The 27,293-nt window shown below is 48.0% G+C and overlaps 1 protein-coding gene across 10 annotated transcripts; it reads right to left on the minus strand.

Annotated features, from left to right (window-relative positions):
- Positions 1-27,220, minus strand: cnp (2'',3''-cyclic nucleotide 3'' phosphodiesterase). Of its 10 annotated transcripts, none has more exons than XM_078224077.1 (4): positions 26,798-27,220; positions 6,321-6,891; positions 3,885-4,018; positions 1-1,103 (listed from the first exon to the last, which is right to left on the minus strand). In XM_078224077.1, the coding sequence occupies exons 2-4, from the start codon at positions 6,871-6,873 to the stop codon at positions 675-677; spliced, it is 1,116 nt and encodes a 371-aa protein (XP_078080203.1). In that variant the 5' UTR covers positions 6,874-6,891; positions 26,798-27,220; the 3' UTR covers positions 1-674. The 10 variants fall into 10 exon arrangements, with proteins under 10 accessions (XP_078080203.1, XP_078080200.1, XP_078080206.1 ...); XM_078224074.1 differs by having other exon boundaries at positions 27,112-27,201; XM_078224080.1 differs by lacking the exon at positions 26,798-27,220 and adding an exon at positions 26,395-26,489.
- Positions 27,221-27,293: the final 73 nt, after the last annotated feature.

The raw sequence follows: 27,293 nt of genomic DNA on the forward strand, positions 1-27,293 counted from the left end.
TGATTCCATCTCTTTTATTGAAGCACTGTGTAGTTACATCTTAAAAAGAAAGCAAGACATTGACATAGTCACTCAAAGACAATTAAAACAAAGAGCTTCACATTTAAAGCAAACTATCCTTTTCAATTATCTATGGGCCTCTCCCCAGCTGATCTGGACTGAATCCTGAGGTTTTGTGCGGACCCTCAGTTGATCAGGTGGATTCCCACAACAGGTAGAAACTCGCTCCCTCACCTTATCCACTGGTCGAGTGAGCTTGACTGAGCAAATTAGATACAAAGCATATTGCAGGCTTGTAACACCCCATACATATGTCCATCTGTTTATCAATAGTCTTAACCCTGATTCCATTACCAACTGACCCCATCTGAAAGCAGACAAGACTGGGCAGTAAATACTAGGCAAATAGTTAGTATGATAGCCAGACTATGATAACTAGCCATTATAGCACAAGCAAAGAAAATGTCCTACCTCAAACAGCAAAATTATCATTAAAAATTTAGAGAAAGTTAGGAAATTGCCACAGCAATTGATTTTGGTTAAAGTACATACCCTTAAAATGCTTGAATATGATCACAATTATCTACACACCAATGTACCATTTTAACTTTCACTGTCATCCAGTTAAAACTATTTTTGCGTCTCACATTTCGGTTCACACCTTTTGTTTCTTTCTAATTATCCTCCGAATCGGTTGTGAGCTTCTTTCTTTGGTAAAAACCAGAAAAAAGGGTCTTCACTTCAACTGGCTTGGGCAGTTTGACAATCCACCTCCCCAAGCCGTAGCAGGACAGCAAACCTTCCTCCGTCTCCATTTGCTGTTCAGGCTTCTTGCCTTCCTCCTCGAGCTTCAGAATTTCAAGCAGGTCTAAGCCCGTCTGAACTGCCTTTATTCCAGGAGCACAGGCCAAGGAGATGTGGGACCGGCTGCCAAACGGCAGTTTGGCCTCTGCGCTGTCCCCGCCACCTTCACTTGCTTCCTCCCTTGGCCACAGCAGGTCCTGGATTTTGTCCAGGACAACACGGGCTCCCACCGTTCTGGGTGTGACAAACAGCGCTGTCACTTTCAGGGTGAAGGTCTTCGCGTAATTTTGCTCAACAACCTAAAAGAGGGAAAAAGAAAACACAAAAAGAGTGCGGCGCCAGTTACTTATCAAGACCACCGCAGTGCAGAGAGTAAATGCTTCTGTTAAGTTGATAGGCTTTGCTTGTGGCTCAGTTGGTAGCAGTTTGGCCTCTGAGTCACAAGATTCCAGGTTCAAATCCCATTCCAGGACCAGAGCACAAAGAAAATGAGGCTGACGCTCTAGTGCAGTACGGAGGGACTGCTGCACTGTTGGAGGAGCAAGGCTCTATTTGCCATGCTGGGGTGGATGTAAAAGATCACATGGCATTAATTCAAAGAAGAGTAGGGGAGTTATCCCTGGTGTCCTGCCAATCTTTATACCTCAATCAACGTCGCAAAACCAGATGTCTGTTTGTTATCACATAGCTGTTTGTGGGAGCTTCCTCTGCACAAACTGGCTGCTGTGTTTCCTACATGATAGCAGTGACTACACTTCAAAAAGTACTGGCTGCAAAGTGCTTTGAGATGTCAGGAGATCCTGAAAAGTGCTGTATAAATACAATTATTTCTTTTCGATTTAGTTACCATAGGTAAATAGACAGTAAAAAAACAAAAGATTACAAAGATTGCAGGACGTGTGTTATTGCTCCACACAAACCTCCTTCCATCCCTTTTCGGATAAACCTAACCACCCATGCCTTTCCTCCCTCGCTCGGTCTCTTTCACTTCCCTTCAAATGCAACAGACACGAGGAGAGAGAAAAAACAAAATGTATTCTCATGTCTAGCCACACCAAATACCCGCAGTCCCATTAAGTGCCAGGTGGTGGCAGTGCTGAATGAATTGCCATTTTAAACAGCTCTGCGCTGTATTCCAAACCAAAAACCCTTCGTAGCCATCTAACCGGCACATCTTTGGACACCAAGGGTTAATTTACCATGGCCAATCCACCTAACCTGCACATCTTTGGACACCAAGAGGCAATTTACCATGGCCAATCCATCTAACCTGCACATCTTTGGACACCAAGGGTTAATTTACCATGGCCAATCCACCTAACCTGCACATCTTTGGACACCAAGGGTTAATTTACCATGGCCAATCCATCTAACCTGCCCATCTTTGGACACCAAGAGGCAATTTACTATGGCCAATCCATCTAACCTACACAATTTGGACTGTGGGAGGAAACCCACGCAGACACGGGCGAACGTGCAAACTCTACACAGACAGTGACCCAAGTCGGAATTGAAGCCAGGTCCCTGCGCTGTGAGGCGTCGATGGTAGTCATGATGTGGAGATGCCGGCGTTGGACTGGTTTTTTTTTTAAAAGTCCAACAGGTTTATTTGGTAGCAAAAGCCACACAAGCTTTCGGAGCTCCAAGCCCCTTCTTCAGGTGAGTGGGAATTCTGTTCACAAACAGGGCATGTAAAGACACAGACTAAATTGAGTCTGTGTCTTTATATGCCCTGTTTGTGAACAGAATTCCCACTCACCTGAAGAAGGGGCTTGGAGCTCCGAAAGCTTGTGTGGCTTTTGCTACCAAATAAACCTGTTGGACTTTAACCTGGTGTTGTTAAACTTCTTGCTGTGAGGCAGCAGTGCTAACCACTGTGCCACCCTTTGAGATTCTCAGGAGGCTTGACTGAGTAGATGCTGAGAGATTGTTTCCCCTTGGGGGAAGAGTCTAGAACCGAAGGGCATAATCTCAGAGTAAGTGGTCGCCCATTTGAGACAGAGATGAGAGGGAATTTCTTCTCTCAGAGGGTAGTGAATCTGTGGAATTCTTTATCGCAGAGGGCTGTAGAGGCTGGGTCATTAAGTATGTTCAAGGCTGAGATAGACAGATTTTTAATCAGTAAGGGAATCAAGGGTTATGGGGATAAGGGGGGAAAGTGAAGTTGAGGATTATTGTTTGTCAGAACGGGTCATCCAGACTTAAAATGTTGGCTCTATTTTCTCCATAGATGCTGTCAGACCTGCTGGGATTTTCCAGCATTTTCTGTTTTTGTTTCAGATTCCAGCATCTTCTGCTTTTATCTTGAGGATTATCATTATCAGGTCAGTCTTGATCTCATTAAATGGTGGAGCAGATTAGATGGGCCGAATGGCCTGCTTCTGCTCCTATGGGACAGAGTACCGTGTTGCCCACACAGTGATGTAAGAAGACACGGGACCCTGACTTAGGGTCAGCATGGTGTTCTCAGGGATGTGCAAGTACCAAGACATGGACACAGCTTCTTGCGTCTACCCTTCACCATAAATCTGTATATCATTACGATCAGGGACAGCACAGTGGTTAGCACTGCTGCCCCACAGCTCCAGGGACCCGGGTTTGACTCCCGGCTTGGGTCACTGTCTGTGCGGGGTCTGCATGTTCTCCCCGTGTCTGCGTGAGTTCCCTCCGGGTGCTCCAGTTTCCTCTCACAGTCCAAAGATGTGCGGGTTAGGCGCATCGGCCATGCTAAATTGCCCCGAGTGTCCCAGGACGTGTAGGTTAGAGGGGTAGGGTGACGGAGATAGGGCCTGGGTGGGAACGTTGTCGGTGCAGACTCGATGGGCCGAATGGCCTCCTTCTGCACTGTAAGGATTCTATTCTATTAATAAAGACTTGCGGTTTACCCACTGAAGACTATGAAGACTTCTTTAACAGATGCCATCCCATAACCAACACCCAAATCTCATAAATTAATCGCCTCAAATGGACTTGGGTCCACCCAGTTCATTCTGGCTTTGTAACTTTAAGAATGGAGTAATTTTTTTAAAATTTATTTCTGACTAACAGTGAATGACAAAGATCCCCAGCCAGTTACCAACCTTACTGCGAGCGTAAGATTCACAGCCTGGAGCCTCGCCAAAGTTGCAGAATTTTGTCGTACAATGCAGCATACTCGGCCTCTTCTGGAAGTATTCCTGGAGGTTGAATTCCTCTTCGGAATGCCACTCCACATCTGGTGTGAATAAAGTTAGAGTTACTGCACAGCTCAGCCCCTCTGCTTTATACTGCCGTGCCTCGTGGCCAGCGTTCATTGTCTGCGTGTCAATGGTCCGTCCCGGTGTTCCACAGAGAGCACTGGGAGAGGAGCGTTACTCAAAGTGGATCTTGTCCGTGCCCAAAGTGGTGGACAAGGCATTGTTCCATGGAAGCACAGGGAAACATTGGAAGTTCTCCCTCGTGTCCAGGTCAACTAACATCACTAAAAAAGAATAGATCTGGTCACAGGGATGTGCAAAGACCAAGACATGGAGACAGCTTCTTATTTGTACCCTTCACCATAGATTTGTATATCATTACAGGGGCAGCACGGTGACACAGTGGTTAGCACTGCTGCCTCACAGCTCCAGGGACCTGGGTCTGGGCAGATTGGGTGCTGTATTATCTGTATTATGATGGTGCCGTTGAGCACTCTGGGACATGCTAAGGTTTGTGGAAGGCGCTACGTAAATGCAAGTTTTTTCTTTCTTTCGTGAATATCCAAAAAGGACGGTGCCGAATGAGCTGGATCACTAACCGAGAAGCAGAATAAATCGGGAATATTCCGTCTCTCGATCCCTATCCGGGAACATCTGCTCGCAGAGAAGTTGAAAGCGCAGAATTGGGCCATTCCACCCAGCTGGTGGTGTTTCTGCTCCGCTCCTCTCTGTCTAACTCGGGTTGTATACAGAGCTTTAAACTAAAGACTGAATTGGTAGGGGTCACAGATGGAAATGTAAAAATCTGAAGAGAAAGCCCAAAGCATCAGAGCATAGAGTCATAGAGGTTGTAGCATGGAAACAGGCCCTTCGGCCCAACCAGTCCTTGCCACCCTTTTTTTTAAAACCACTAAGCTAGTCCCAATTGCCCACATTTGGCCCATATCCCTCTATGCCCATCTTATCCATGTGACTATCTAAATGTTTTTTAAAAGACAAAATTGTCCCTGCCTCTATTACTACCTCTGGCAGCTCGTTCCAGACACTCACCACCCTGTGTGTGAAGAAATTGCCCCTCTGGACACTTTTGTATCTCTCCCCTCCCATCTTAAACTTATGCCCTCTAGTTTTAGACTCCCCTACCTTTAGGGAAAGATATTGACTATCTAGCTGATCTGTGCCCCTCATTATTTTATAGACCTCTGTAAGATCACCCCTAAGCCTCCTACACTCCAGAGAGAAAAGTCCCAGTCTGTCCAGCCTCTCCTTATAACTCAAACCATCAAGTCCCGGTAGCATCCTAGTAAATCTTTTCTGCACTCTTTCTAGTTTAATAATATCCTTTTTACAATATAATAGACCAGAACTGTACACAGAGCAGCGTAGCAATGGTAAAGATAAGCAGAATGTGACAGGGAAGGCCAGAATGTTTAATGGTCAAAGTGTGAATAAGGTTCAAGCAGGAATAATGGTTGTTAAAAAAAAGTAAAAATACAAAACATCTCAACAAGAAAGGTGAACTTCTGGCACAATCATAGATAGATTTGATCTGATAATCTATGTCTCAAATACTCTCCCTTCCGCATCTAACCACTGTCTGGATAAAGAAATTTCTCCCAAAGTTCTTTTTAAATGTAACAGTGATGATCTGCTATTTTTCGCCTCTTGTTTTAGACTCCCCCAGATGCGGAAAGCTCCTCTCCAATGGGTTTTTGGGTGATCGGCTGAGGACTGAACCCACCACAGCTGTGATGGTCTTCACAGTCAAATAGCTTTCCAACCCAGGAAGAATGGGCACTCTTGCAAAGTACCAAAGGGCTATCAGCACCTCTGAAACCTAACTCACCATCTCTGGGAGAAAGGGGAAGGGGGGAGGAAATTGGAATTAAAATAGTGACTCTAATTCAGAGCAGGGGTTGCACATGGGCCAATTAAACTTGGGGCGTTTCATTTCATCGGCCAGAACCATGACCTTAAGATGTCATGGTGACACAGTGGTTAGCACTGTTGCCTCACAGCACCAGGGGCCCAGGTTCGATTCCCGGTTCGGGTCACTGTCTGTGTGGAGTCTGCACGTTCTCCCCGTGGGTTTTCTCCGGGTGCTCCGGTTTCCTCCCACAGTCCAAAGATGTGCGAGTTAGGTGGATTGGCCGTGCTAAACTGCCCCTTAGTGTCAGGGGATTAGCAAGGTAAATATATGGGGTTACAGGGATAGGGTCTGAGTGGCATCATTGTCGATGCAGAGTCGATGGGCCGAATGGCCTCCTTCTGCACTGTAGGGATTCTATGATTCTATGCGACATTGCTCCTTCCAAAAACCCTACAGAAAAGATCACATACTTGGTTTGAACTCTTCTAAAAACTCTTTGTTACAGGTGAGCAGTTTCAGAAAATCCTTCGCATTTTTGCGCATCTCCTGGGCGCTCTTCCTCACCAAGAACCAGCCAAAGTAATAAGGTATGATGCGCTCCAGAGAATCTGCAGGCTTCTCCCACTTGGTCACAGAGGTGACAATGACGACGATGTAGTCATTGTCCTTGGCCAGACCGGCGAGGTAGTCCAGACGCTGCGCACTGCGGTGGTTGTCATCGACCAGTATGACATTCTTAACGTCCTTCATGCCCTGTTGAATTTTCTCGTCCACCTGGGCAAACCAATCGCCATCGGATTCGTCCTGCTCAGCCACGGGAGCAGTCTCCATGGTGCAAGCAATGGATGATGGGTATGTTGCCAAAAGTTTTGGGCCGAAGGTAGACTTGACACTGCCTGGCAGACCACGTAGAATGAAGAAGGTGTGAGCTTCTTTAACGGTCTGAATGGTGTCTCCGTCGCTAAAGAACGGGAAGTGATTGTAATCATGGTTTGATTTGGACTTTGAAGTCTTTTGCCCCATCGTAACTAAATTCCTAATCTACGAAACAAGCAAAGAGAAACAAAGTGAGAATGGCCAAAAACAATTGCTGGTGAAGGTAATAGGATTTCGGCATCAATTTACCACCGGATGCTGGGATTTTTGGTTTGCTTCCTCGCAGAATCCTGCAGTGTAGGAAACCATTTGGCCCATCAAGTCTGCACTGACCACAATCCCACCCAGGCCCTATTCCCATAACCCCATGCATTTACCCTAGCTAGTGCCCCTGACACTAAGGGGCAACTTAGCATGGCCAATCTGCCCAACCCGCACAATTTTGGACTGTGGGAGGAAACTGGAACACCCGGAACCTTGTTTTTAAATGGTTGCTTTAAAAACTCATTTGATCTGAAATGCCGTGGAATATGGTGACTGAGCATCAGATGTTTTTCAATTGCCAAGTTGATTGCTGTAAATTGAAAAAAGCTTCTTAAATATGGTTAATATTTGGTAACAAATATATATTTGTTGTACCCGGAGGAAACCCACGCACTAAAACTAAAAGGCTTCCATTCGTAGTGTTTGTCGTGTACATTAATACTCTGGACATGAATGTGGGGTTATGATGTGTAACATCCACCCGAGCAGGCAGGTGGGGCCTCAGGTTAATATCTCACCTGAGGGAACATCAGCCTTGGTTTTTACGCTCAAGCCCTGGAGTGGGATTTATGTTTAAAGTTTATTTATTAGTGTCACAAGTTCGCTTACATTAACACTGCAATTAAGTTACTGTGAAAATCCCCTAATCGCCACACTCTGGCGCCTGTTCGGGTACACTGAGGGAGAATTTAGCATGGCCAATGCACCTAACCAGCATGTCTTTCGGACCATGGGAAGAAACCTGAGCACCCAGAGGAAACCCACGCAGACACGGGGAGAACATGCAAACTCCATACAGGCAGTGACCCAAGGCTGGAATCTAACTCAGGTCCCTGGCGCTGTGAGGTAGCAGTGCTAACCAATATGCCACCGTGCCGCCCCTTGAACCCAGAACCTTGATACCTCAGAGACAGGAGTTCCATTAACTGAGCCTAACATGCTGGCATCTCAGGGTGACCACACTGGAATAGTGTGTAGCTCTGATTCCTATATTAAAGCAAGGATAGACGCACATTGGAGGCTGTACAGCAAAGGTTCACTACAGTGGTCCCTGGGGTGAGAGGGTGCCCTGTGATGAGAGGCTCAGTAAATTGGGCCTGTATCCTCTGGAACGCAGACAAATTAGAGGTGATCGCATTGAAACACAAATTATTCTGAAGGGACTGGACCGGGTAGACTCTGAGGTTTCCTCTGGCTAGAACACAGAGGGTACATCTCAGGATGATCGTTTACAGCTGATATGAGGAGAAATTTCTTCATTGAGCAGGTTGTGAATCTTTGGAATTCTGTACCCGACAGTTGTGGATACTCCATTCTTGGACATATTTAAGGCTGGGATAGGTGGATTTTTGATCTCTCAGGGAATTACATAGAAACATAGAAGATAGGAGCAGGAGGAGGCCATTTGGCCCTTCGAGCCTGCTCCACCAATTCTTCACGATCATGGCTGATCATCCAATTCAATAGCCTAATCCTGCTTTCTCCCCATAACCTTTGATCCCATTTGCCCCAAGTGCTATATCCAGCCACCTCTTGATTACATTCAATGTTTTGGCATCAACTACTTCCTGTGGTAATGAATTCCACAGGCTCGCCACTCGTTGAGTGAAGAATGTCTCCTCACCACCGTCCTAAATGGTCTACCCCGAGTCCTCAGACTGTGACCCCTGGTTCTGGACTCCCCCACCATCGGGAACATCCTCCCTTGCATCTGTCCTGTCTAGTCCTGTTAGAATTTTATAAATCTCTATGAGATCCCCCCTCATTCGTCTGAACTCCAGTGAAAACAATCCTAAGCTAGTCAATCTCTCCTCATACATAAGTCCCACCATCCCCAGAATCAGCCTGGTAAATCTTCAGTGCACTCCTTTCCTCAGAACATCCTTCCTCAGAAAAGGAGACCAAAACTGCACACAATTGAGGGATATGGGGAGTGGGCCCAGAGTTGAAGCCCAAGATCAGCCATGAACGTACTTGTAGTTGGGTGGCCTTTTAATGGGAGGTTCCTGAGGGTCACATTATTGGTGAGGACACTATGGATCGTCCCAGCAGGAAGCTAAGCCAATTGGCAGGAGGATGCGTACCACAGATCGAGGAGGGACTTGCAATTGGAGCTAGGGAGTTGAAGAGCTGTTGCATTGTAAGCTAGTCTGACCTTGTTGCATATATATTATTCCTAATTTGGCAACAAAGCCTTTGTTGATTCAAGCCACATCAAGTCGCCCTCGATCTATTACAGTATTGAATGGTGGAGCTCCTGCTCCTATTTCTCAAGTTCTTGTGTTCCTAGCTTCACATGCCTGATGTGATATTGATGCAGGATGGCCACTATCAATTGAAAGTAGCAGTGGGTTTGCCTGGTCTCAAAGGACTCCTGGCCTAGGCTGCGAGAAAATTAGCCAGGTGTGAGGAAAATGTTTTTTGCCCAGCACGTGGTTAGGATCTGGTATGCACTATGTGGGATCATCATGGGTTTCAAAAGGGAACTGGATAATTATCTGAAGAGGACAAAGTGGGAGGCTGTAGGGAAAAGGCGAGAGATTGGGACTATCTGAATTTTGCAGGAAGCCAGCACAGACACAATGGGACGAATAGCCTACTTCTGTGCTTGATTCAGCCTGTCACACACAATTCTGAAACATTACTATCAGAATATATACACTCTCTGTCCCATCCAAATCCATGTGATCCTAAGCTGGTGGGATCTACTGGTCCTGCCGAAGGTGAACGGAGGACCATTCGGTGATTTTGGCGTCCAGATCACGGCGCGAGGGGGCCTACTGAAAAGCTGGTGAGTAGCAGCAGTCAGAGAAGGCCCCACCATCAGCTCATCAGGGCAAGTAGGAGTGAGCAACAATTGACTCCCATAACCCAAAACGGGCAAGGACAAATCAGGCAAAGCTTCCCTTGACCAACTAGTTGACTATCATGAGAACTGGTGCTTTAGTCAATAGAACAAAGTGAGGCTGCGAACCTGCGCAACTATGTCAAAATCCCCCCGGGCAAAACGACATCGTCAGGAAGGGGAGTCGCATGGGTGGAGGGGAAGGAGATAAAATGGGGAAGTTAATAACTACAGATGCCTGACCTTTACGCAATAGAATTTGAATCTTAACAGCACAGAAAGAGGCCATTCGGCCCATTATGCCTGTGCCAGCTCTTTGAAGCGGCCATCCAATGTGTCCCCATAGCCCTGTATTTTTTCTTTTGAAGCAGATATCGAATTGTTTTCAAAGTTACCATTGAAACTGCTTCCTTTCCAAATCATTAACAGTCTATAAAAGAAAGACATACTTAAAAATACAACTCAGTGCTTTCCTAGATCATTTCAGAGGGCAGTTAAGAGGCCACCACATTGCTGTGGATCTGGAGTCACATGTCGGCCAGACCAAGTAAGGACGGAAGATTTCCTTCCCTAGAGGACATTAGTGAGCCAGATGGGTTTTTACAACAGGCAAGCCATGTAAATAGCTGTGGGCATCAGCAGGACCAGAAGATCCCAACAGCAGCCAATGGTGAGCCACCTCCATGCCAGAAAACACACCGCGGGGAGGGGCTGGAAAATCCCACTCAATCAACCCTATGACGTCTTAGCCGGAATTCTCCGACCTCGCCTGCCGCTGGGATTCTCCGGTCCTGCTGCAGTGAATGGAGATTCGGCTGAGCGCCAAATTCTCCCTTCTCACTGGCAGGACGTGAATGGCCGGAGAATTCCAGCCCTAACCTAGGCTTAGCTTTCTACAGCTTCAAATTGTGATCGCTGGACCTCGCTCGCCTCTTTAACCAAAACAAACTGTCGAGTGGAACACAATCTATTCTCCAAACAGTAGCAACAACAACAATAACTTACAAAGCGTCTGCAGCGGAATGAAACGTCCCAAGACACTTCACAGGAACATTATAAAACAAAATTTAACATTGAATCAGAATCACAAGAGGAAATACTGGGTCAGAGCTTATTAAGATTTGAGGGTTTTAAGGAGCGTCTTAAAGGAGGAAAGCGAGGTAGAGAAGGTTAAGAAGTTTTTAAAAAACGCACAAAATACCAACACACCAAACGTTCCAGAACAGATGAGTGCACACGGCGCACTACAAACAGGTGTTAGAAGCTGTTTTCTTTTTAAGGCTGCCACAGTGGTTTCCTGTACGCGAGGTCGACAGTGAAATGGTTCAAATATAAAAAACAATCAGATGAATATCCGTACTCCCACTACTCTCTTAAGATAGAAACAGTGGCATATGTGAGCACATGGAATGAGTGACTCCTGGTTAGTTAACAAGAAAACAGTCATCAAGTTAACCCAGTCATCAGCCAGCGTCAGAAACAGGAGTCGAAAAGCAGAATACTGCCGATTCTGGAAACCTAAAAGAAAAATTGAAAATGTTGGAGAAGGAACTCAACAGATCTGGCAGCAACTGTGGAGAGAAATGGAGTTGATGTTGCAGATCTGTGACCTTTCATTAGAACGTCTGATTAATGCTCGAAAGGTCACAGATCTGAGACATTAGATCCTGTGTGAGTGGCACAGTGGTTAGCACTGCTGCCTCTCAGTGCCAGGGATCTCGGTTCAATTCCCGGCTTGGGTCACTGTCTGTGTGGAGACTGCACGTTCTCCCCGTGTCTGCGTGGGTTTCCTCCCACAATCTGAAAGACCTGCTGGTTAGGTGCACTGACCCGAACAGGAGCAGGAGTGTGGTGGCTAGAGGAATTTCATAGTAACTTCATTGCAGTGTTAATGTAAGCCTTACTTGTGACTAATAAATAAACTTTAACTTTATTTTTTCCTGTGGTGGGCCACCTGTGGCCCAGGGGCCACGTGCGTGCCACCCGGGTTCTGAGTGCGCCCCACCAGACATTTTGTTGACCGTTGGCCATTCCGCTGATTTCCATCCACGTATTTTTCTTTCTTACCAGTATGACTGAAGTGATACGCACGTAAAGCAAGGGCAAGGGCAAGTGAAGTGCATACTGACTGCACACAACATTGATGGCGACAGCCTTACACTCCCTCTACAAGCAAAGAGTAAGTATTTATTTTATTTTGATGATAGATCTATTAATATGTAAGTGAGTAACTATAACTAGTTATGAAGTATTTGGCGTGTATTAAATGTTTTCAATCTTACACATGGTGTGATGGGCAGTACGGTGGCACAGTGGTGAGAACTGCTGCCTCACAGCGCCGGGGAAATCATAGAAACCCTACAGTACAGAAAGAGGCCATTTGGCCCATTGAGTCTGCACCGACCACAATCCCACCCAGGCCCTACCCCCATATCCCTACATATTTTACCCACTAATCCCTCTAACCTACGCATCCCAGGACACTAAGGGACAATTTTAGCATGGCCAATCAACCTAACCCGCACATCTTTGGACTGTGGGAGGAAACCGGAGCACCCGGAGGAAACCCACGCAGACACGAGGAGAATGTGCAAACTCCACACAGACAGTGACCCAAGCCGGGAATCGAACCCAGGTCCCTGGAGCTGTGAAGCAGCAGTGCTAACCACTGTGCTACCGTGCCGCCCCTGGTGGACTCGGGTTCAACTCCTGGCTGGGGTCACTGTCTACTCGTTCTCCCCGTGTCTGCATGGGTTTCCTCCGGGTGCTCCAGTTTCGTCCCACAGTCCAAAAGACTTGCTGGTTCGGCACATTGGCTATGCTGAATTGTCCCAGTGTACCCAAATAGGCGCCAGAGTGTGGCGACTCGGGGAATTTCACAGTAACTTCATTTCAGTGTTAATGTAAGCCTACCTGTGACTAATAAATAAACTTGCTTTTATTTTATGATTTGTGAATAAGCCCAATTTCAATCTTGTGGCCCACTGAGATGAAGGAGGGCCACTCATGCAACCCACTCACGCAACCCACTCACTAGCCTAGGTTGCCCATTAACCGCTCACAGATACTGTCGGATCTGCTGTATTTTCCAACATTTTCTGTTTCAGTACCATAAAGAGGAGGCTTGTTTCGTGCTGGGACTCCATGAGTTTGTCAAGAGATTTGTGGTGAGGTAGGATTCCCAGCACTGGAATCACCATATCCAACATAATGGAGTGGATTTGGACAGTAGGAGATGGAAACAAGCAAATAATCACGAGTCCACAGATTCACTCATCAAGCTTCAGACAGAACAATCAGTCACGTCACTGGGACGACACACTGTTTCATTGTTTTTAAAAGAACAAAGATACAAAATACACAAACATATAAAACTCTTGGCAACACCCTGGATAATAATGGCAGGTTCAGAGTGTCTGAAATGAACCAAATCTTGGGTTAAGTTGATTGGTGACAAATCAGAACCAGCACGCTTGAAAATTTCAGGCAATTGAGAATAACTGAGGGGTGGATAATGAAAATTTTGCGAATGAGGCATTGAAAATTACATTTATGTTCTACTATTAATTGAAAGTGAATTGCGCAAAAATTTTCGTTTAGAGGCTGACCGTTTCCACCATTTCAGGCTTGTCTCTCACTAAATATGAAGTCTGTAAAATTTCCAACACTTGATAGTTAGTCATTCCTATTTCACTCTTCATTGTTTATAATTTTTATGGTGGCACTGTGGTTAGCACTGCTGTCTCATAGACCCGTGTTCAATTCCAGCCTTGGGTGACTGTGTGGAGTTTGCACGTTTTCCCCGTGTCTGCGTGGGTTTCCTCCCAGTCTAAAGATGTGCGGGTTAGGTTGATTGGCTATGCTAAATTGCCCCTCAGTGTCCCAAGATGTGCAGGTCAGGTGGACTGGAAAGGCTAAATTGCTCCTCAGCGTCCCAAGTTGTGCAGGTTAGATGGATTGACCATGCTAAAGTAACCTTGGTGTCCAAAGATGTGCAGGTTCAGTGGGATTGGCCATGCTAAATTGTCCTTCAGCATCCCAAGATGTGCAGGTTAAGTGTATTGACTATGCTAAATTGCCCCTCAGCCTCCCATACGTGGGATTACAGGGATGGGGCCTGGGTGGGATTGTTGCCAGTGCAGGCTCGATTGGCTGAATGGCCCCCTTCTGCACTGTGGGGATTCTAAGAGCGTAGAAGGCCGAGGGGTGACCTTATAGGGGTCTATAAAATAACGAGGGGCATAGATCAGCTAGATAGTCAATACCTTTTCTCAAAAGTAGAGGAGTCTCAAACAAGAGGGCATAGGTTTAAGGTGAGAGATACAAAAGTGTCCAGAGGGGCAATTTTTCCACACAGAGGGTGATGAGTGTCTGGAACAAACTGCCAGAGGTAGTAGTAGAGGTGGGTTCAAATTTGTCTTTTAAAAAGCATTTAGATAGTTACATGGATGAGAAGGGTACAGAGGGATATGGGCCAAATGCGGGCAATTGGGACTAGCTTAGCGGTTTAAATAAAAGGGCAGCATGGACAAGTTGGGCCGAAGGGCCTGTTTCCATGTTGTGAGCCTCTGACTCAGTGCTCCCACATTGTGTGTGTTTATTCCCCAGCATTTGTGTCTCTATTTGGGGGGGGGGTTCTCCTTTCTCTCCCCAGCCACAGCCGCCTCGGGACTTTGTAAATGTTGAATTCTGGCTGCCCGCGCCGAGATGAAAGGAGAGATACCCGCTGCGCGGAGCCCCCTCTGTCCCGGTGCCGCCGGCGCCCAGCGTCTGAAATGGCGGCCCCAGCAACCGTTTGAATCTCGCGCCGCCGACTTCCGGCTCCCGACCCGACTTCCGGCGCTCGTCAACCTTGGCCGGGCCCCGGTCAGTGTGCAACCGCCCCCGAGCGAGTCCGCACTGCAACAGCGACCCCCGGACTTTAGTTCCGGCCCGTCGCTCAGCACCGAACCCCACCCAGCTCATTGTCACAAAGTGTGTGTCTTTCCCCAAAAATAACACGGGGGGGGGGGGGGGGGGGGGCGGGGGGAAAACAAGCTCCGCAACCTGATTTTTACGTGATCTATTTGTTCACTTTCATCGAGTGAAAGTGAACCTTGCATTTTTTTTAAAAATAAGCCACCAGGAGAGATTGGAGCTGATTCCGGGAGAGTTGGCAACCCAGCCTCCTCAGCACCACCCCCCTCCCCTCCTCCTCCCCTCCTCCCCCTCCTGACAGACTCTGCAACAGGGAATATTGATGTGTTCATTCTCTCGGCCCAACACCCCTGATATTTGGGACTGGTCTATTTTGTAGCACAGTAAGAAGTCTCACAACACCAGGTTAAAGTCCAACAGGTTTATTTGGTAGCAAATACCATAAGCTTTTGGAGCGCTACTCCTTCGTCAGATGGAGTGGTCTCCTTATTCTGAGCGGTGCTGAGAGACCACTCCATCTGACGAAGGAGCAGCAAGCTCCGAAAGCTTATGGTATTTGCTACCAAATAAACCTGTTGGACTTTAACCTGGTGCTGTGAGACTTCTTACTGTGCTTACCCCAGTCCAACGCCGGCATCTCCACATCATGACTATTTTGTAGCCGCAGATTTGCTCCAATAAGCAAAATAACTGAAAGTTTGTGTTCTGAAAGCAGTCATGATGTGGAGATGCCGGTGTTGGACTGGGGTAAACACAGTAAGAGTTTTAACAACACCAGGCTAAAGTCCAAAATCCAACAGGTTTATTTGGCAGCCAACGCCACTAGCTTTCGGAGCGCTGCTCCTTTGTCAGGTGAGTGGGAGTTAGAAGTCCCACTCACCTGATGAAGGGGCAGCGCTCCGAAAGCTAGTGGCATTGGCTACCAAATAAACCTGTTGGACTTTAACCTGGTGTTGTTAGACTCCTTATTCTGAAAGCAGTCCATTGTTAAATGATGAGTAACCCACACAACCAGTCAAGGTCTGTTTCACTGGCGGGGGGGGGGGTTTCCAAATGGTAGTTCTTTCAAAACAAAATGATTTGCATCAGATGAACCTTTCAAGGCTGCGGTTAGCATCATAAAGATATACAGCATGTAAACAAGCCCTTCGGCCCAACTCGTCCATTCCGACCAGGCTTCATAAACTGAACTTTGCGTTTGGCCCATATCCCTCTAAACCTTTCCCATCCACGTACTTGTCCGAATGTTGTTTAGATGTTGGTAATTGTACCCACCCCAACCACCTTCTCTGGCAGCTTACACAATATGCACACCACACTGTGTGTGAAAAAGTTGCCCCTCAGGTATCTTTTAAATCTTTCCCCTTAAACCTAAGCCCTCTGGTTCTGGACTCCCCTACCCTGGGTAAAAGACCGTGGCTATTCACCTTATCTATGCCCCTCGTGATTTTATGAACCTCTACAAGGTCACCCCTCATCCTCGTACGCTCCAGGGAAAAAGTCCCAGCCCATGGAATGTTAGCATTTATTGCAAAAGGACTGGAGCCCTGGGTCTCTCTGTTCCCCAACACTCCCCAGGGCCCTACCATTAAATGCAAGTCCTGCCCTGGTTTATCTTACTAAAATCCAACGCCTCATATTTGAATTAAACTCCATCTGCCATTCCTCGGCCCACTGACCCAGTTGATCAAGATTCCCGTTGTAGTCTTGGATAACCTTCTTCACTGAAGGGGGGGGGTGGTCAGTGTGGCCTTTGACAGGACCAGAAGATCCCATACATTAACTCTGTTTCACTTTCTTTAAAACATTTTTACTCCTTTCGCAAAGTTAAAAAGCCAATGTGCAGCGTGGACAGGGCAAGCCCTTAATCCATCTCATTGCTTGCTCCAAAAAAAACCAATTCAAATTGAATCCAATTCATGGTCCCCACAAGAGACCAACACAATCCAAGCTGACAAGATAAGGCATTAAACCCGATCTCGGGTCTGATCTGATGCCAGACTTACTATACTTGGTCAAAACGCTCTCTCTCTACACAGATGCTGGACTTACTATACTTGGTCAAAACGCTCTCTCTCTCTCTACACAGATGCTGAGTTTTTCCAGCATTCTGTTTTTATTTCAGGTCTCCAGAATCTGCTTTTCTTTAATTTTTTTACTCCATTCTTAAAGTTACAGAGCCAATGCTCAGAGTGGATTGGGCAAATCTGAATCCATTTCATTGCTTGCTCCAAAAAGAAAATTAAAATCAAATCCAATTCATGGTCCCCACAAGAGAGACAAACAAGATCCAAGCTGACAAGATAAGGCATTGCGTTCCATCTTGGGCTTGATCGTACGCTGCTAGCTGTTGACCAGGTTACCTTAATGGTAGTTTTCTCAATAGGGTTATTCCGTAACCAGCAGACACTCATTCCTCATGCTCAGATACGCCACAGTGTCTATTTCTTAAGCGAGCGGCAGGGATACAAATATTAATTCTGCATTCCAAATGAGGACTGCAATCAACATCTGATATTCAGCTTAACTTTAAAAAAAACCCTGTATTTATATCGAACCTTTCACAATCTCAAAACAACTTACAGCCAATCATGTCCTTTTGAAGTGTAGCCACTGTTGTAGAGCACACAGCAGCCAATTTGCACACAGCAAGATCCCACATACAGCAATTAAATAATGAACAGATAATCTGTTTTCGTGATGTTGAATTAAGGATAAATGTTACTGGGGATAACTTCCCCTGCTCTTCTTGGAACTAATACCATGGGAACCTGTCACTAGACTAGTATTCCAGAAACCCAGGTTAGTAAATTCAATTAATAAACTAATAACTCTGAAATATAAAGTTAGTCTCAGTAATGATCATCACGAAACTACAGTCAATTGTCATAAAAACACATCTGGTTCATTAATGTCCTTTATGGAAGGAAACCTGCCACCCTTACCTGGTCTGGCCTACTTGCGACTCCAGACCTCCAGCAATGTAGTAGACTCTTAACTACTCTTTGAAATAACCCTTTTAAGGGCAATTAATGATTTAATAGGGTCTTGCCAGTTGTTTATCCAGAAAGAACTCTTCAAATGTAGACAATGAAAATATAACAAAACTTACTCCAACTTATAAATCAAAGAAAAGGTTTAATAAAGAAACTTCATTTTTTTAAATATACTTTTCCAATTCAATCAAATCAAATCCAATTCAGAGTCTCAACAAGTTGAGACATTTCAGATCCAGGCTGACAAGACAGGGCGAGCGACCAAACCACCCTGTCCTGGGCCTGATCTACATGAGCCAAGCTGATTGGAGAAGGGGGAGGTTCCTCCTCCAAGACTTGAGCTCATTTGCATCTTAGCCAAAAGGCCGAGATGCCGCTTTAAAAAATTGCTTCATATGAAACATATGAAGCTTCAGTGTAACCTAATGACCTCAACCAGGTGCGGCCGACCATGGGCTGCCGACCATACTACACTTGATCTTAGCCAAAAGGAAATAAACTTCATTACTCCAAACTAAAGGCCTCACCCTGGGCCATTCCAAGCTCCCCACAAGTCCCAACATGTTCTAAATTTATACTGAGTCAGCTGGTCAGCTGATCACCACATCATTCCGTCATTGGCTACATGGTTTACTGGGTCAGCTGACCCTTACAGCCTGTTACCATTGGTCACATTACAACAGATCCAATGTTATCACCGGTTACATTCTAACACCAGTGACGCAAATATCCCATGAAAGTGTATAAAACTTAAACCCAAAGGACAGTTGGGGCCTTGGTTTGATTTCTCCACTAAAAGACAGCATCTCCGGCAGTGTAGAGCTGCCTCTGTACTGCACTTGAACATTATCCTTGATTTCTGTACTTCAAGTTCTAGACTGGAACCTGAACCAAGAACCATGTGACTCAGGGGGGTGAGAATGCCAACAAATGAGCCACAGGTGACAACGAAGTGCTTTTGAAATGTAATCCCACATACAGCAACGTGATAACGATCAGGTAATCTGTTTTTGCAAAGCCAACTGGACGATAAATAATGACCAGAACTCGTTTGCTCTCCTTCGGAATACTGTCATGCGATCATTCACTTTGTTTCCTGCTATTTTATGGAAAACATGCAATGTTTGCACTGATATTTTCGGAACCTTCTTTGAAAGCACCAAGTCTCAGTGAAAGTTCCATGGTTTCCATCTGGACTAATTCCCCAAAGAAAGGTCTAACCCGGTGGGCAACCTGCAGCCCAGGGAGGCCACATGTGACCTATCTGGGTTCTGAGTGCGGTCCACGAGGCATTTGTTGACTGTTGCCCATGCGCAGGGTTGCCATTTGATTTCCACGTACATAGCTCTTCCTACAGGTATGACTGAAGAGAGATGCGCATAAAGCAAGGGTAAGTGAAGTGAGGTGTGTGCTGGTTGCTCACAACATTGACCGTGAGAGCCTCTGCATCCAATGTGTAAATATTTATTTTGTTAATCCCATTTGAAGTTGATGACATTTCTATTAATAGATAAATGATTAAGCATTTTCTATAACTCGTTATTCAAGCCTGATTTCAATCTTGCAGCACTCCCCACCCCCTCCTCTCTATCCTAGGTTGCCCAGCACTTTCTCAGTGGCACAGTGGTTAGCACTGCTGCCTCACAGTACCAGGGACCCAAGTTCGATTCCTGGCTTGGGGTCACTGTGCACGTTCTTCCCATGTCTGCATGGGTTTCCTCCAGGTGCTCCAGTTTCCTCCCACAGTCCAAAAGATGTGCTGGTTACTTTCATTGGCCATGCTAAATTCTCCCTCAGTGTACCCGAGCAGGCGCCGGAGTGTGGCAACTAGGGGATTTTCACAGTAACTTCATTGCAGTGTTAATGTCAGTCTACTTGTGACACAAATAAACTTTAACCACTTTCTAATTTCCCCTTACTACAGGTCAAATGGTAAATACTGCGCAGCAGCTGTCAGGGTTACTCAAGAGGAGAAGGTTCTTGGTGCATGAGTCAAGCTGTGAACGGTAGCTTATCGAGTACATTATGTCCATTAACAGCTGCCACAGAAAAACAATAAGTCTATCCAACTAAATCATGTGCCTACAGAGGTAGCCAGAATTAAAGAATGTTAAACTGTAACAGGTCTTGAAAAAATTATGATTGAGTCCCCTGCGATTTGGAGCAAGGGTTCTCAAACATTTTGAGATCCCACCTCCTGTGTTATAAACATTCCACGGATCCCCGCGAACACAAGGATTTTTTTCTGCATAAAAGTGAGTTGTACAATCAAACACCTATATTTATACTTACTGGAAATTTTACTTACTTAACGAGAGAACCTTGTTGCCGATGCTCCTCTCTGAAACACTTTATGGCCACACTCCTCTTTCCTGAGTCTGGTCCCACCTCCAGCCCCTACAAATTGGGGTTGGGGGAATGGGACCTGGGTGGGCTTATTGGTATTGCAGGTTCGATGGGCCAAATGGCCTCCTTCTGCACTGTAGATTCTACAATCCTCCGAAATCTCTGCCTTCTTCCAATTTTGGCAGGTCCTGGATTTCAGCACCTTACCATCAGCATCCTGTGTCATCAGCTGGCAGGTCCCAAAGTTCTGGGAAACCCTCCCCCCCCCCCCCCCCCCACCCACCCCCGCTTAAATCCCTGCACCCCTCTAACTCCCACTGCTCCCATCAAACCCGTCTCTTCAATTAACCCTTCAGCCACCCTGTCACTCATAATTCCCTCATGTCTCCGGGTGTCACATTTTGTTCGCTGAGGCTCCCGCGAAACACCTTGGGATATTTTGCTACATTAAAGGTGCCGTATCAAATCAAATTGTTGTCGCCAGGGCTGTGGGCATTCCTGGGATGCTGTCATTGGGTTCAATCTGTGACGAGCGCCCGGGAAACATTGCTCTAAATCAGCTGCGAATCATTCAGCAAAACGTTGCACGCATTTCAAAAGGAATCACCTGTTAGTTTGTGACTGGGTAAAATTCCACTGTTGATTCTTCACCTCCACAGGTAACAGTTACTCTGTTTCTTCCAAATCCTTCTCCACTTCTGAAAGCTTCTGCTCAATAACATTTAAACTCTGTTCAATTTCTCGGAACTGCCACTCCACTGGGATTTTTTATTTCAGAATTGTGCCCCCCCTTTCGTTCCCCGAGATCTCTGGTTAAGCTTGGCTTCTTACTAACACTCTGATATAACCATAGAAACCCTACAGTGCAGAAAGAGGCCATTCGGCCCATCGGGTCTGCACCGACAACAATCCCACCCAAGCCCTATCCCCATATCCCTACATATTTACCTGCTAATCCCTCTAACCCTCATATTTACCCACTAATCCCTCTAATCTATGCATCCCGGGACACTAAGGGGCAATTTAGCTTGGCCAATTAACCTAACCCGCACATCTTTGGACTGTGGGAGGAAACTGGAGCACCCGGAGGAAACCCACGCAGACACGGGGAGAACTTGCAGACTCTGCACAGACACTGACCCAAGCCAGAAGTCGAACCCAGGTCATTGGCGCTGTGAGGCAGCAGTGCTAACCACTGCGCCACTGTGTCACCCACGTATCACAGCTTGGTATGGCTCCTGCTCTGAGCAAGACCGCAAGAAACTACAAAGGGTTGTGAACGTAGCCCAGTCCATCGCGCAAGCCCGCCTCCCATCCATTGACTCCGTCTACACTTCCCACTGTCTCGGAAAAGCGGCCAGCATTATCAAGGACCTCCACACATCCCGGACATACTCTTTTCCACCTTCGGGAAAAAGATACAAAAGTCTGAGGTCACGTACCAACCGACTCAAGAACAGCTTCTTCCTTGCTGCTTTTGAATGGACCTACCTTATATTAAGTTGATCTTTCTCTATCTATGACTGTAACACTACATTCTGCACCCTCTCCTTTCCCTCTCTATGAATGGTATGCTTTGTCTGTACAAAGCACAAGAAACAATGGGTGGGATTCTCCCAAAAATATTCTAAGGGCGGTATTTTACCATTTTTTGTCTAAGTGCTGGGCGGACTTGAAACTGGGAGAGTTTCAGATCTGTCTTTTGGGTGTATTTTTAGACCCCTCCATACACACTCTGCCTGCAAAATTCTGAGCGAGCCTATTTCTGAGCTTAACACACTCAAAAGCCTGCAGAGGGAGGTATTGCGCATGTGCAGGCCTCTGATACTGTACATGCACATTAGTAGTAGCCCGGGTCTGACAAAGAGAGAGCTGTCAGGCCCCTGCTAGTGCAGGCAGCCTGAAGCAGTTCCCCCCCCCCCCTCCAATCGCAGGGGCCCATGGCACAAGATACAGCCCCCACCAATGCCCCCGCCCCCCCCAGACTGATCGCACACCCCTTCCTCCCCCACCGATTGTGGCCCCGCTGCCCTCCCCCCCACCGATCGCTGCAGAGTGGCAGTGGGGCCACTCTCCTTCCCTCCCCCCACCGATCACCGCAGAGTGGCAGCGGGCCCCCTCTCCCCATTAGCCCCACCCTGCTGGCCCCTCCCCATTAGCCCCACCCCCACTGGCCCCTCCCCAATAGCCCCACCCCCACTGGCTTCTCTCCAATGGCCCCGCCCCACCAGCCCCTCCCCATTAGCCCTACCCCCACTGGCCCCTCTCCAATGGTCCCGCTCCCCCATTAGCTCCACCCTGGCACTGCCCGGTGGGCATTGCCCAGGTGCCAGGGTGGCACTGTCAGTCTAGCACTGCCCAAGGGGCACCCTCCCATGCTCTCGGCCTCCTCAGGGGCCTTAATGGCCTCCGGTTCCACCGGCGAAGCCACGTCGACTGCTCCTCGTTCATGGGGAACATGTCTATTCCTTGCCGGCGAGAACCTTTCCCGGCGAGGTCATAAAGGCAGGGAAGCCCTGACAAAGACCAAAGAGCAGTACAGCACAGGAAACAGGCCCTTCGGCCCTCCAAGCCTGTGCCGCTCCTTGGTCCAACTAGACCAATCGTTTGTATCCCTCCATTCCCAGGCTGCTCATGTGACTATCCAGGTAAGTCTTAAACGATGTCAGCGTGCCTGCCTCCACCACCCTACTTGGCAGCGCATTCCAGGCCCCCACCACCCTCTGTGTAAAAAACGTCCCTCTGATATCTGAGTTATACTTCGCCCCTCTCAGCTTGAGCCCGTGACCCCTCGTGATCGTCACCTCCGACCTGGGAAAAAGCTTCCCACTGTTCACCCTATCTATACCCTATCTATACCCTTCAACTGTTCACCCTATCTATACCCTTCAATTGAGTGCCAGGCTCACTAATGACGTGTAAATACTTATTTTAATAAATTTCAATAAATTAACCTGCCTCTCGTCCATTTCCGCGAGAGGCTGACCGCGCTGGAAATCCTGCGCTCGTAAAATGGCACCGGTCACGGAAACCGGTGCCAATCGTGCTAATCGCTTTACATAAGAACATAAGAACTAGCAGCAGGAGTAGGCCATCTGGCCCCTCGAGCCTGCTCCGCCATTCAATAAGATCATGGCTGATTTTTTGTGGACTCAGCTCCACTTACCCGCCCGCTCACCATAACCCTTAATTCCTTTACTGTTCAAAAATTTATCTATCCTTGCCTTAAAAACATTCAATGAGGTAGCCTCAACTGCTTCACTGGGCAGGGAATTCCACAGATTCACAACCCTTTGTGTGAAGAAGTTCCTCCTCAACTCAGTCCTAAATCTGCTCCCCCTTATTTTGAGGCTAGTTCTAGTTTCACCTGCCAGTGGAAACAACTTCCCTGCTTCTATCTTATCTATTCCCTTCATAATCTTATATGTTTCTATAAGATCTCCCCTCATTCTTCTGAATTCCAATCAGTATAGTCCCAGTCTACTCAGTCTCTCCTCATAAGCCAACCCTCTCAACTCCAGAATCAACCTAGTGAATCTCCTCTGCACCCCCTCCAGTGCAAGTATATTCTTTCTCAAGTAAGGAGACCAAAACTGTCCACAGTACTCCAGGTCTGGCATCACCAGCACCTTATACAGCTGCAACATAACCTTGCTGTTTTTAAACTCCATCCCTCGAGCAATGAAGGATAAAATTCCATTTGCCTTCTTAATTACCTGCTGCACCTGCAAACCAACTCCTTGAAATTCCTGCACAAGGACACCCAGGTCCCTCTGCACAGCAGCATGCTGCAATTTTTTACCATTTATATAATGGTCCATTTTGCTGTTATTCCTCCCAAAATGGATGACCTCACATTTACCAACATTGTACTCCATCTGCCAGACCCTTTACATCCCACTTTACAACCACGTCGCACCCGAAAACCGGCGCAACGCCATGATAAAATCGAAGTGTCGAATTCACGTAAAAACCAGAGTAAATCACGTTAGTTTTGTCAGCGAGATTTTCAAAATGAGTTTCCCACACTCTGTGCACTGCAGAGAGCACGAGCGTGAATATCATTAAAAAGCAGTGGACGGGGCCTATTCCCGCTGGAGAGGCCGGCACTATAGTGCTGAGCGGGCCACTGCACGTGCGCTGATCTGTCATAGCAGAGATTGGCACATGCACAATAGCCCTGCACTGCCGGCCTCCCAATCGTTGGCCAGCTCAATCGCTGGCCAGCACAGAAACCCTTTATCGCTGGCCATGCGACCCCCCCCCCTCCCTCCCCCCCCCCCCCCCCCCCCCACTACCACCACCACCCAATCATAGAATCATAGAAACCCTACAGTGCAGAAAGAGGCCATTCGGCCCATCGAGTCTGCACCGACCACAATCCCACCCAGGCCCTACCCTCTTTTCCTACATATTTACCTGCTAATCCCTCTAACGTACACATCTCAGGACACTAAGGGGCAATTTTAGCATGGCCAATCAACCTAACCCGCACATCTTTGGACTGTGGGAGGAAACCGGAGCACCCGGAGGAAACCCACGCAGACACGAGGAGAATGTGCAAACTCCACACAGACAGTGACCCAAGCCGGGAATCGAACCCAGGTCCCTGGAGCTGTGAATCGCTGGCTTCCCAGAGCCCCCCCGCCCCCCCCGACCCAACCCCCCAGGCAATCCCGATCCCCTCCCCCCCCCCCCCGCTGGCAGCCCCAACACACACCCCCGCAGTCCCGACACACCCCTCCACCACCACCACGATGGCCAGGCCTAACCACTGGCCTCCTTCCCTCTGTCACCGCTGAGTGCAGAGTGGCACCAAAACTCCCACCCCTCCTGATCACCTCCCTGTAGAGGCCCTGCCCCTATAGGCCCCACCCCCTTGGTACTGCCCGAAGGCTGGTGGGCAGTGCCAAGTTGCGCCCCCCCCCCCCCCCCCCCCCCCCGAGCATTACCACCTTGCCCCTTGGACAGTGCCAGGTCAGGCTGGCACTGCCAAGCTGGCAATGCCCAGGGGGCATCCCCCCCTTAGCCCTGACCTCCTGGGGGGCCTCGATGGCCCCTGTTCACTCCAATGAAACACTCCTGGCGGGGGTGGAGAGGCTAGCAGGCCCGGAGACTTTAGTCACCATTCCCAATCGTGAAGATCTCCCACCATTGGGAACAGTGATGCACTGAACATAAGTTGCTGTTACTCGCTGGGAGCCATTAGACATTCCGACACCCACACATCACACATTCACTGTAATTACCTGGCAAGTTTAAACTGCACTGTCCAGGGCACCACACACAAGTCTCTTACATTGATTTCAGTGTTGGAGATTTGGGCTAGGTAGGCACTGCCTACTTACCTGAATACTTACCCTAGAATTGTTACACAGTTCAATCTCCGCCACCAGCCCCCCACCCCAAACAACCTGATCCGACTACCCTCCCTGTCTACTCCCCCAAACTGGCAACCACACCCCCAACCCAACTACCCTCCCCCCCAGATTACTTACACCCTCCTACCCAACCCCCCCTCCAACCCTGACTAAACCCGGACCCAACTCCAAATGTCTGCCGACCTGACTAACTGCCGATCCAAGCACTCACCCCTCCGACCTAACCCAATGACTACCCTTCAACCAAACTACCTGCTCCCATTTCACCTCCCATCCAATCACTCACACGCTCACTTTCTGACTAACTCACTCACTTGTCCGTCTTCTCATCCACCCATTCACCTCCTCACTCACCCATTTAAATGACTCACCCCCTCACTCACCCACCCACCCATCCCTCACTCACCCACCCACCTATCCCTCACTCACTCACCCACCCACCCATCCCTCACTCATCCACCCACCCATCCCTCACTCACCCACCCACCCATCCCTCTCACCCATCCACCCACTCACCCATCCTCTCATTCACCCACTCAGTCATCCATACTCTCACTCATCCACCTATCCGCCTCACACTCACTCACCCATCCTCTCATCATTCACTCCCTCATTCACCCACTGACTCAGCATCCACTCACTCCCTCATCCATCCACCGGCACTCACTCACTCACCCCATGATTGACTCACCCATCTCTCGCTCACCCACTAAATGCCTCACCCACTCACCCGTACTCCCACTTATTCACCCCCTCACTCACCCATGCACCCTCTAAGCCAATGAAATTCTTAGAGTCATAGAATCTTAGAGTCACAGAATCCCCACAGTGCGGAAGGAGGCCATTCAGCCACTCAAGTCTGCACCGACTCCGACAACAATCCCACCCAAGCCTCATCCCCGTAACTCCACGTATTTACCCCACTAATCCCCCCGAACCTGCCTGAACATTTTGGCTGATGTAATCAGGGCCTATGTCTTCTGTGCTGTTCCTGTTTGTCCACCTTCTCCTGCGTTCTCTGCCGTTTCCCTGATAGGGGGGGGGCACTGATCCATCACTGCCCCTTCCGGGATTGGCAGTCCCGGCTTTGAGAGCGTGGGGACCTTTTGCAAGCAGGGTTAACGCCGCGAGGCGTCGCATGCGGACCGTAGATCTGACCGTTATCACATTGCTGTTTGTGGGAGCTTGCTGTGGGCAAATTGGCAGCCCTACACAACACTTGGAAAGAACATCATCTGCTGTTAAAGGAGGGGGGGGGGGCTTCCGGAGGATGTGAAAGGTGCTATATAAATGCAACAAACTCTTGATCAGAGATCACTAACCTGAAGAAGTTTAACTCAGTTTCTCTCTCCACACAGGCTGTCTGACCTGCTGAGTATTTCTTACTTTTATCCCTGTTTTAATTTCAGATTTCCAGCAATCCCAATGAATTTGCTTTCCCCTAAATCCCAAGCTAATTTCCAGTTGGTGAAGTAAGTTGTTGTGGATCCTGCCAGTGATTGAGACCCAGCAGCGAGTGTATCAGAGAGAGAAACAGCAACATTGTATGTCCCAGTGTATCAGAGGCAGGGAGCCAGCCCTCCGCTATTAGCGCAGCATTTTGCTGAGCTTTTAGCGGATTCCGCTCCGCACTCACCAGCCTCCGGACGGCACTTCGCATTTCCCAGCGTCGGAGCAGCAGCGACAAGGGGTGGGGAAAGAGAAAGAAAAACTAACAGGCGCGGCCCCGACACCCAGCCCTGCGCGCCCCCGCGCCCCCGTGCGCGTCCCCGAGACAATAGCGGGGAGTTGGGAGGGGGAGCGTGCGCGTAACCGAGT

Source organism: Mustelus asterias, chromosome 11, assembly GCF_964213995.1.
Source record: "Mustelus asterias chromosome 11, sMusAst1.hap1.1, whole genome shotgun sequence".
Taxonomy (NCBI): Eukaryota; Metazoa; Chordata; class Chondrichthyes; order Carcharhiniformes; family Triakidae; genus Mustelus; species Mustelus asterias.

What these genes read in the sequence shown, in the direction of transcription:
- cnp (XM_078224073.1), bottom strand. Translation starts at nt 15,668, where the DNA reads ATGCCACTAGCTTTCGGAGCGCTGCCCCTTCATCAG. An exon ending in TTTAGAAGAGTTCAAACCAA is followed by an intron (nt 4,019 to 6,320) that starts GTATGTGATCTT and finishes TATTCACACCAG; the next exon opens with ATGTGGAGTGGCATTCCGAA. An exon ending in AATCTTACGCTCGCAGTAAG is followed by an intron (nt 1,104 to 3,884) that starts GTTGGTAACTGG and finishes TCCCTCTTTTAG; the next exon opens with GTTGTTGAGCAAAATTACGC.